The 10,115-nt window shown below is 40.8% G+C and overlaps 2 protein-coding genes across 6 annotated transcripts in view; one reads left to right on the forward strand and one right to left on the reverse strand.

Moving 5' to 3' along the window:
- The first annotated feature begins 1,640 nt into the window (after positions 1 to 1,640).
- si:ch73-204p21.2 overlaps positions 1,641 to 10,115 on the forward strand; it is a 19,272-nt gene continuing 10,797 nt past the window's right edge. For both annotated transcript variants that reach the window (XM_017427217.3, XM_037979997.1), the window contains exon 1: positions 1,641 to 1,773. The gene's annotated coding sequence lies outside the window, so the exon portion shown is untranslated. The remainder of the gene's footprint in view (positions 1,774 to 10,115) is intronic.
- LOC112450883 overlaps positions 6,874 to 10,115 on the reverse strand; it is a 17,956-nt gene continuing 14,714 nt past the window's right edge. For 2 of the 4 annotated variants that reach the window (XM_037979994.1, XM_037979996.1), the window contains 2 exons: positions 7,023 to 7,285; positions 6,874 to 6,950 (listed from right to left, as the gene is read on the reverse strand). In XM_037979994.1, the coding sequence (XP_037835922.1) occupies positions 7,265 to 7,285 (21 nt within the window). In that variant the 3' untranslated portion in view covers positions 6,874 to 6,950; positions 7,023 to 7,264. Of the gene's footprint in view, positions 6,951 to 7,022; positions 7,476 to 10,115 lie in introns of all 4 variants that reach the window. The other 2 variants (XR_003039610.2, XR_005234126.1) reach the window with 2 other exon arrangements.

The following is a 10,115-nucleotide window of genomic DNA, read 5'->3' on the forward strand; positions in this document are numbered from 1 at the left end:
CATGGGCTTATTTAAAAGATTTATTTGAAATAACCGGGTCAAGTTTACCTTAAAGTGGCCAACTCTCTGCTATTCCTGTATCAATTTGATACGGTAGAGGCTTCTGCACTTCCCATATCTGTGCCTTCTGTCACTTTTTTCAGCAGTTAAAACTGTTTAATCCATTGTTAACACGTCGTAAGCTGCTTTTCCGAGTCGCCTTTGAGTGCAGCATGAGCGCTAACATGCTAGCTGGGTTTAAACATGTGGGGCAGTGAAGGACACTTGCTGCTGTGCAGAGCTGCTCAGGTGTATGTTAGAATCATGGCAGCAAACCAGCAAAATGCTAACTTTGCAGACTTTTTTCCCCAAACTAACCGACTGAGTTGAGTAAAACTGTTGGATACAGCTAATGTTAGCTAAAAAAGGACTATACCAGTGCAGCACCTTGAGCTTGTTAAGAAGTAGCCTGTAGGCTACTGGTGTTGTTGTTTATGTTCAAAAGTGGGTAGTACTTGTTACATTTACTTGAGTAACCACCCCTGTTTAACTCGTCTGGAGCCGGGGTTGTTTCCATTAGACCCACATGCCTGCATTATGTTTTTTTATTTGTCTGTAATCTAATCAGAAATGTCATGTTTTCATTAGCTGTAAGCAACAAATCATCAGCATTGTTCATTAAAATGGTACATTACTGATGTATTAAAATTAAATACGATAGGTACACTTAATGACATTGTATTAGCCTTTAGGTAATACAGTCGACAAGTACTTTTACTTTTAATACTTAAGTAGTTTTAAAAGCCAGTACTTTCTTACTTTTACTTAAGTACAGATGTTAATGTGGTACTTTTACTTTAATTTGAGTACATTTTTGCATGTGTATTTGTACTTTTACTTAAGTACATTGTTTGAGTACTTTCTTCACCACTGCTCATACTACATGAGGTGTTTAGGCTCTAGGTCAGGTCTCATAAATGTTGCTATGTGAGGTGTTTTGCTTTCAGGCACTATGGCTTTTAGTACAGTGACAATGGTTTTTGGTTCAGCGACTGTACTGTTTGGTACAGTGGCCATGGTTTTTGGTATAGAGACTATAATTTTCAATACAGGCACTATAGCCCTTGGTAAAACAACAATGTTTTTTGGTTAAGGGACTATGGGGTTTGGTACAGTGGCCATAGTCTTTGCACAGGGACTGTAGTTTTTGGTACAGGAACTACAATTTTTGAATCAGGGACTATGGTTTTTGTGTCAGTGTATCAGCCATGTGTTTGTTGAGTGTGTGCAGGTGTATCAGCATGGGTGTATCGGTGTGTGTTTGTATACAGTGTATTTTGTGTTAGTGTGTGTGTGTTACTGTGTGTGTGTGTATTTAGTGTCAGTGTGTATGCATATCAGCTGTGTTTGTTGAGTGTGTATGTGTTACAGTGTGTGTGCACGTGGGTTAATGTTTGGGTAACAGCCGTGTGTTTGTTGAGTGTGCATGTATGCGTGCTCCTTAGTGTGGTACTGTGTGTGAGTCTTTGTATGTGTGTAGGGGTGTGTTTCTGTGTGTATCCACCATGTGTTTGTTAAGTGTGTGTTTGTGTGTGTGCGTATCATGTGTTTGTTGGGTGCGTGTGTGTGTGTGTGTATTAATTTTGTGTATATTAGCTGTGTGTGTGTCACAGTGGGGGTGTGCGTTCCAGCTGTGTGTTTGTGTTAAGTGTGTCAGTTAGTAAACGCTGAGCAGGAACTTTGTCTCCCTGTATGTCAGACTCCAACAGAAGTTGAACTCGTCACAGCTCACAGGTTTGTCTGCTCACTTTAACCTTTTCTTATTTAGTTTAACTACAACCAGTTACTACTTGGGAACTAGTTAACTGTGATGTTTGAGTTTAACTGATTTGGGAACTAGTTAACTGTTTTTAGGTTTGTTTATTATTAGTTTGGAACTGAAGTCTTGTTCTTGTGTTTCAGCTTGTTATTTGATCATGCATATTTAAAGATTAATTCTCACTTCAAAAATCATTGTTTTAAAATTTTCTTTAATCCAGAATTATTTTATCTTTTGGTATCAATGTTTTATAAAAAAAATGGACTGATGCCACGTAACCATTAACTGAACTGTGAGGTGTGAGTTGTTAGAGTTCACAGGAACCATTCAGGGTTTATTCAAGTTTTTTTTTCTCAGAAAGTTTAATTGTGGTTAATTTTCTGTATATCCTTTTTGCTCCCTAATGTAGTTTTATGCTTATGTTTAAACATGTTAGGGTTACTGCTTTGATGTTTTTGTATGAGATGTTTTTGTTTTAGAGTTTCTGCTCATTTGGACCCTTTAAATATAGTTTTGGTCCTATTTTGTAGTTGTTTTGTTATTTTTTTCTCTTGGTTTTATCTTGTTTTCAATGTATTTTGTACCTTTGGGAAAGTTTTTTTCCTCTTGTTGACCTGTTCTGGATCTCAGAATTTTTAATATGTTTTGTCTTTTGTTTTGTGTCTGTTTTTCTGCACTCATTTCTTACTCTTTTGGACAGGACCAAATGTACAGATGTGGTTTTAGTTCAAATTCAGCAGTGCTTCGGTTTTACAGATAGTTCACAGGTTATGCTCCCTATCAAGGCTGAAACAGAAAAAATGAGCCATATACAAAGAACTAAAACAGGATGGGCAGTGACATCACACTGCAATGCATTCTCGGTAGTGGTGTTTTTCAAACATTTAAGATTCAAGATTCAAGTAGTTTTTATTGTCATTATACAAACACAATTAAATTTAATTACTGTGCTACAGCCACAGAGGAACTGCTGCAGACGGTGCACAAGGAAGCGAAAGCAGGTTACACTCTGGGGTATTCTGGCCAGACTAGCACCTAACCCGTACAAGCCAGCTAGTCCATTCATCGTCCTTGCTAAAGTTTGCTCCCTGGACAACAAAACAGACTATGTATATTCAAAAAAACTTTGCTTAATGACTCTGCCGTTCAGTCGACTTGGCTGACATGCTACCAAGCAGACAGCACCCTCAATGTAGTAAGATCTGCAGTGGCAAAGTCTGTGCTTACATCTGTGATGCATGATGTAGAGATGCTGTGCTTCTTTGCTAACACTGTTCAGCCCTGGCAGAGTTCATGATCCTCAAATATCTGTCTTTCTACCAACTGAGGGAGTTCACCGCCATTTTGTTAGTCTGTTTACATACACCCACCTCTAACAAGGATGATAAAGTCAAAGTACTTGCTGAACTGCACAATGCCATCAGCGAACAACAGACAGCCCACCCAGATAGATTTCTCATTGTGGCTGAAAATTTCAACCACACAGACCTTAAGACTGTGTTTCCCCAGTCATATCAACACATTGACATGTGGCCTGTGTAGACTGTACCTAGTCAACACAACTCACAGAGGAGACGACAAAGCCACCCCCTTCCTCTACTTTGGTGCATCTGACCCATCATTTAAGTGACAGCAGAGACATAAGGAGTCTGTGGCAGGAGATTAGGACCATCACAGACTACAAATCCTGACCACAGACCTACAACAGGGACATCATTCTGCTAAATAATCTGAATAACTTCTTTGCACATTTTGAGGACCACAGCAGGACTCCCACACAGAAGTCATCACCCCTGTCAGATAACCAGGTGCTGTCCCTGTCTCCAGCCAGCATAAAGAAATCCCTCTCCAGGATTAAGTGTGCAAAGCTGAGGGCCCAGACAACATACCTGGTCACGTGTTAAAGGAATATGCAGAGGAGTTGACTGACATCCTTACTTACATATTTAACGTCTTCCTTAGACAAGTAATTGTTCCCACTTCCTTTAAAAGTACCAGAATCATCCCAGTCCCAATAGAGGAGTCAGCAAATTGCTTCAACAACTACCATTTGGTTGCACCAACCTCCATCATTATGAAGTACTTTGAACAGTTAGTCAAGTAGCACATAAAATCCACCCTCTTTTCTTTACTAAACCCACTCGAGTTTGCATAGCAGACCAACCGGTCCATGGGCGACACAGTCACCACTGCCCTCCATTCAGCTCTCACCCACCTGGACACTACAAACACCTATGTGAGGATGCTGTTCATAGATTTTAGAATTCAACACAACTATCCCTCAACAGCTAGTATAAAAAACAGTTGAACTAGGATTTCACACCTCGCTGTGCAACTAAGTGGACTTCCTGACTGGGAGACCTTAGGCAGTTCAGGTGAGCAACACCACATCCAGCGCCATCACATTGAATATGTGGGCTGTGCTCAGCCCTCTGCTCTTCACCCTACTAACCAATGAAGGTACACCTTCCACAAAACCAGTCACTTCATCAAGTGAGTTCATGAGACATTGTAGTGGGAGTGGGTCTTACCAACAACAATGATGAATACAACTCCAGGGATCATGTGAGTCAACTGGCCATGTGGTGCATCAGTCCTGATGTGGAGAAGACAAAAAAGACCGTTGTTGATTTCAGAAGAAATCCCAACCAGCGCCATCCACTGATCATCATTAGAGCTGTTGTAGAACCTATAGTCAGCACTACGTTCCTGGGTGTGCACATTGCAGAGCACTTCTCCTGGGAAATTAACACTGAAAGAAAGCACAGCAACACCTCCATTTCTTCCACAAGCTGAGGAGAGCTGGTGCCTGGGTACTCTGTTTTCCTCTCACTGGCCAAAAACATGAATGGTAGGTTAGCTGGTAAGTATAAATTGTCACTAGATGTGGCCCTAATTCAGAAGTCCAGCTCTACTCGGCTTGGCTCTATAAAGAATGAATCGCGTGTACACCGGCCAGTTTGGTCGGTGGCAGAGGAACGCCTCCTAGTGTTGTGGGGGGTGGGGCTGCGGCGCGGGGGGTGCGCTACCGAAACTTGGCGCAAGTTGTGTAAACAATGGAAGTGTTATGGACAACGTTGGCCCTGTGTTGTTGCTGTTTTTTAAACTCATGGGGTTTCTCCTGAGACTTCAGGAAGAGAGGCGCAGTGGAAGAAATGCTCTGGATGTCGCGATTGTTGCGCGGAGTAGGACAGCTGTTATCCTCCGGAGACTTCAGGCTTTACAGCTCCTTCAGCTGGGGGACAGATGGCATAAATGTTGCAGGGTAAGCTAACGCTGTTGTTTATATTCCTACCGTTTGCGCTTTATGCTTGCATTTGGCCACACCCACGACCAATAAGTGAACAGGAGCTAAGCTTGCGCCACCCACGAAGCAGGGCCGACCCAGCTGGCCCTACTCCGAAGCAGGGACCAAAGAAGCAGAGCCAACCTCGAAAAAATGCAGATGTAAACGCTCGCAAAGCAAGTGGAGTAGAGTGGAGCCGGGACCTTTAGAGCCCGTGTAAAAGGGGCATAAGTGTCCCTGTGATGGACTTGCGACCTGTCCAGGGTGTACTCCACCTCCCGCACAATAACTCCTGGAGATAGGTACCAGCTCCCCCCGTGACCCAAAAAGAAAAAGCGAGTAAAGGAAATGGATGGATGAATCTGTTATGGTTAACCTGTTAGGGTTAATGTATTTGTTTTAATTGTTTTGGATGATTCTGTTTGGGTTAGTCTGCTGTGGTGAACTTGTTAGGGTTATGTTCATAGTTAAGCTGTTTGGAGCAATTTGTTATGGTTTTTTGTTGGGATATTCTGTTAAATTTAACCTGTTAGAATAATACATTATGGTTTATTTGTTTGGGTTCATTGAACGATCAGTAAGTAAGTAACTCAAGGAATAGTTATGTGAAGTTTCGGTCTTCAGAAACACCCAGAAAGTCAAACAAAATGACTGGCGACTGAGTTCCTGTTCCTGTTTGAAGTTGCCTGGTATCAATTCAATGTAAATAAGAACTTAGGTGCTTCTGTTTGACATTACTCAGGCAGGTTCCTGATATCTGAGTTTTAAATCTGATAATTTCTGATGCTTTTGTTCTTTGTACGTGTTTTACCCTTTAAATAATGCAGAAGTCAAGTTACGAAACTGTATAATATTAGACATGTTAATGATCAGTGTAACCATTTTATTATGCAAACACATGTCTTTGTGTTTGACTGCAGTTTATGTTGAAGGTTTTCAGTCATGTTAAATTAATCCTCTGCTTATTTGCATGTTGATGGAAACAGAAAGCAAAAAGGCTTCAGCTCATTTTCATTTACAGCAGGTGCAGCAAAAAAAGCTTCTCAGAACACTATTTGATTTTAATAAAGTGCTGCAGACAGAGTTAGGGACCTTCCCTGAATATTTCAACTACAGACCTGTTGTCTCTGCACACATGTTCTGAATGGGCTTTCTGTGCACACTGACAGAAACCTGTTGTTAAGTCCATGAAATAAAAGTTAACACGGGGCCTGTTCAAATTTGTTTCTAAACTGTTTTGAATTCACTTCAGGTAATTTGACTGCATGTAGTCAGCTCTAATGCCTTTGTTAACATTTGGTGCTATAATGTGTATCCTGGAACATTTTGAGAGTAGATGTTAGTCAGTCACCCACCCCATACACACGTCACGCAGGATGGTTGACGTTTCTGTAACAATATATTCAAACATTTGAACTATATTATTACACATTGACATTAACACAGTTCAGAGCCACTCTTAAGCTTAATTATCTAACTGATGCAATAGAAGAAAAAAAATAGAACTGCAAGCAGTTATGAATGATTGGGGTTCAAACTCTCAATTCACCCCTGCCCAAAAAAGTGAGGACTTTGCAAACCTAGTCTAAGGACAAGAAAAAAAAACAAACTTAAAATGACATGATTATTAAAACTGTATCAGAGTAGAGATACCATCTACTAATTTTTAGTGGGGAAATATACCACTGAATCTACCAAAAAAATACATGTTTTTTTTTTTTTTGTTTGTTTTGTCATGATTTTGGCTAGCAACTTAGCCCACATGCAGAACACACTGAGGAGACAAAGGCAAGTTTAAAATATTTATTGTGAGACCGGAACAAGGGCTTGTGGACTGGAACTGGGAACACAGGAACGGGTCATCCACTGGACAATAGGTAAAGAGGTTACTAGAGGTAGTTGATGATTGAATGAGGGATTTAGGAAGGAATGACTTACAGGTGGGTAGTTGGTTTCCACCAGGGAGAGATGAGTGAGGTCTGGGAGATAAGTCGCTTGGATCCAAAGGGATGGACTTGGTTGTTCTGTGAATGGCATCTTGGTGGCTAAGGTGAAATCCGATGAGCTAGGAGGGTGAGCAGGGTTCAGACCAGGGGAGCAGTTGGAGTGACTGCTCTGGTGACAAGGAAATACTTGGTCTTGGAGACCTTGAGGCTTGGCTTTGGGAAGCAAGGAGTCTTTCAAGGCTTGACGGGTTCTTCCTGGAACAAGGCGAGACAACATAAAAAGGTTTCTTAGCAGACAAGCGCTAGAGCCAGAAGGTAACACACATACCATGTGGGTTAACACTCTGACGGTGAAGTGCTGGCAGCAGACTCTCTTTATGCTCCCCTTAACGAGCACCTAATGCCGGACACCTGCCAGTGGAGCCACCAGGAGAACAGAGGCCACCTAATGAGGAGAGCAGAGAAGCAGCAGGCCAAACAAAACAGGAACTCCCAGACATGTTTAGCAAGTATTTGGGGTGTGTGTTTGTGTTTTAAAGCTCTCAAATTATGCTATATTATCCAAAATAGTTAAAAAACAAAAACAACCGGACTTCTATTCTGTAGTTGAAGACGTTTCGCTTCTCATCCGAGGAGCTTTCTCAATTCAGAAATAGAGAGTGTGGAGTTGAGCTTTTAAAGCTGAGATGTGATGTAAGCTGGATTGCTTGCAAATTGTTCTCACTCTTCTAACAATAGAGGCTCGTTAGTGTCCTTGTTTGTCTGACTTACTGATGGGCCCCTCTGTTCACATGAGTGCAGGTGTTGATTGGAGTGAAACTGACTGGGGATCAGGCCTAAAGCTCCATCATTGAATAATGGAGTCTCCTTTTTTGAATTTACCATGGCCTGGATGACTGAGAATCTACACCAGCGTGTGCTACATTTTCCTTCCCCAAGTTTTAAAACACTCCTAATTACCTCCATTCATGAGGTATATGGTTGTCTCAGTTTTAGCACCACCTAGTTGCCAATCTTTACTCTACTTCATACAGGTTTTTAACTTTTAAAGACAAGAATGAAGTGGAAAAGTTCTAAGCTAATAGAAATAATTGATGCAGAGGCAATGCCAGAAAACCCAGTTTAACACAAAATGGTGTTATTCCTCTACTCTCAGACTGTTACAATGAGTGTCCAGGCTCTGCCCATGCTGTTCACTTCAAGTTTTAACATAAAACATCACCAGCAATGACTATTCTGCTAGCAGGCTCATGTGGTAACAGTTAAGCAAAAGTCAATGGGAATTTTAATAGTACAAATTAGCATAGCTGTTAGTGCCAGTATCCTCATCTGTGCAGCACAGGATCAGAATGGATAAGGAAAGAGTCGTCATTTCTCTCCTTTCAGGCTGCTACGGTGTGTGTTCCATCTCTCCTCAGGCTGTTTTTACTTTAGGCTTTCACATAAAACATCACCAACATTTTTCTCTCATCACAAAATGGCTGCTATTGTGCATTTTGATGACCACAACCAAACAGGAATTTAAGGGGCAATTTTATTGGTTAAAATCATATGATGCCATTACAGATATTGCTTATTGATCAGAGACAGGTCTATAACTGTTTTGTTTTGTAAAATGAGAAAAGGGGCGGCACATGTCCACTGTGGTCTTGGACTTCGAAGTTCACACTAGCCATTAGCTCGTCAGAATTAAACTCTATTTCTCCAGATTGAGGTTGTTCAAACAGTGCGCCTTATAATCTGGAGCACCTTATATATGTAAGAAGTCGTAATATTTTAGTACGACTTTGGTAAACTACAAAGCTGCACTGCTTGCAGCATGAAGGCTCAGTTATAGTTGCGCAGGGCTCCATGCACGGACCTGAGCGAGCATGGAGGTGTTTATACATGAAGTATACGTCGGTGCAGTATTCTTCTGTGAGTTTTGAACCATTTGATTATCTTTGTGATCTCTCATAGAGGGATCATATAAATGCTGATACAGGCAAACCAGCTCTGCGAGAGCACCAAAATCGTCCACTTTGAATGGAGCGCGGCGCGCGCAGTGCGAGCGAAGTTACAAACATTGGGAGGTGCATGACAATGCGCCTTATAGTTTGGTGCGCTTTATATATGACAAAAGTTTGACAATGGACCATTCATTGATAGTGCGTCTTATAATCTAGTGCGGAATATACGTTATATCCCCTCTTACCTGTAGATGGTCCAATTCATTATTAAACCTGTTTAAAAACTCCCGGCTGGCCAGTGTATATGGTGAAAAACAGTTGCCATGTAAATAATTACGCCCACCTCTGGTTAGCATTTAAAAACTGTATTTTATCTTGTTCCTTCCTCAAAAACAGTTGGAAAATTTTAGGTCAGCAATGAAAAAATGAAAAACTACGGAGTCAAAAATAATTCTCAGGAGTTCTATAACTATGTTGATGTAAGACAGGGTTGCAAGTGGACCATATAAAATAAAATACTGGGGTCTGAGGGCCACAGTTAATAACTATTGCCAGCCATCAAAATGTGAAGGCGGATGATTATGTTTTTTTTGTCTGTGAGTTTGTGTGTCTGTTAGCAAAATATCTCATGAACAACTGGACAAATTTTACTGAAAATTGTAGAACGTAATCATTGGATGTATATCCTCAACTGATTAACTTTTAGAGTCAACGCAATTCTAGATGGCTGCCACAGCTCATTTACCTTAAAACACGAACATACCAATGTCAGTTTTACACATATTGACCTAAAGGTTGGTGTGGTAGTAGCACAGACTGATACCCAACAGATTTTCCAAGCAATAACAGATTGTTCAAGATCTTTGTTTTAACTGTTGCCATTGTATGGAGAGAAAATGGTTCCAAATTACCTGTGCGTGTGTAAAAGGATTTGTGCGTGTGTAAAAATATTTGTGCGTGTGTAAAAGGATTTGTGTGTGTGTAAAAATATTTGTGTGTGTAAAAATATTTGTGCGTGTGTAAAAATATTTGTGCGTGTGTAAAAGGATTTGTGTGTGTGTAAAAATATTTGTGTGTGTGTAAAAATATTTGTGTGTGTGTAAAAATGTATTTGTAACTCGTGTAAGCATCTTTGT

Source organism: Kryptolebias marmoratus, linkage group LG15 (genome assembly GCF_001649575.2).
Source record: "Kryptolebias marmoratus isolate JLee-2015 linkage group LG15, ASM164957v2, whole genome shotgun sequence".
Lineage (NCBI taxonomy): Eukaryota > Metazoa > Chordata > Actinopteri > Cyprinodontiformes > Rivulidae > Kryptolebias > Kryptolebias marmoratus.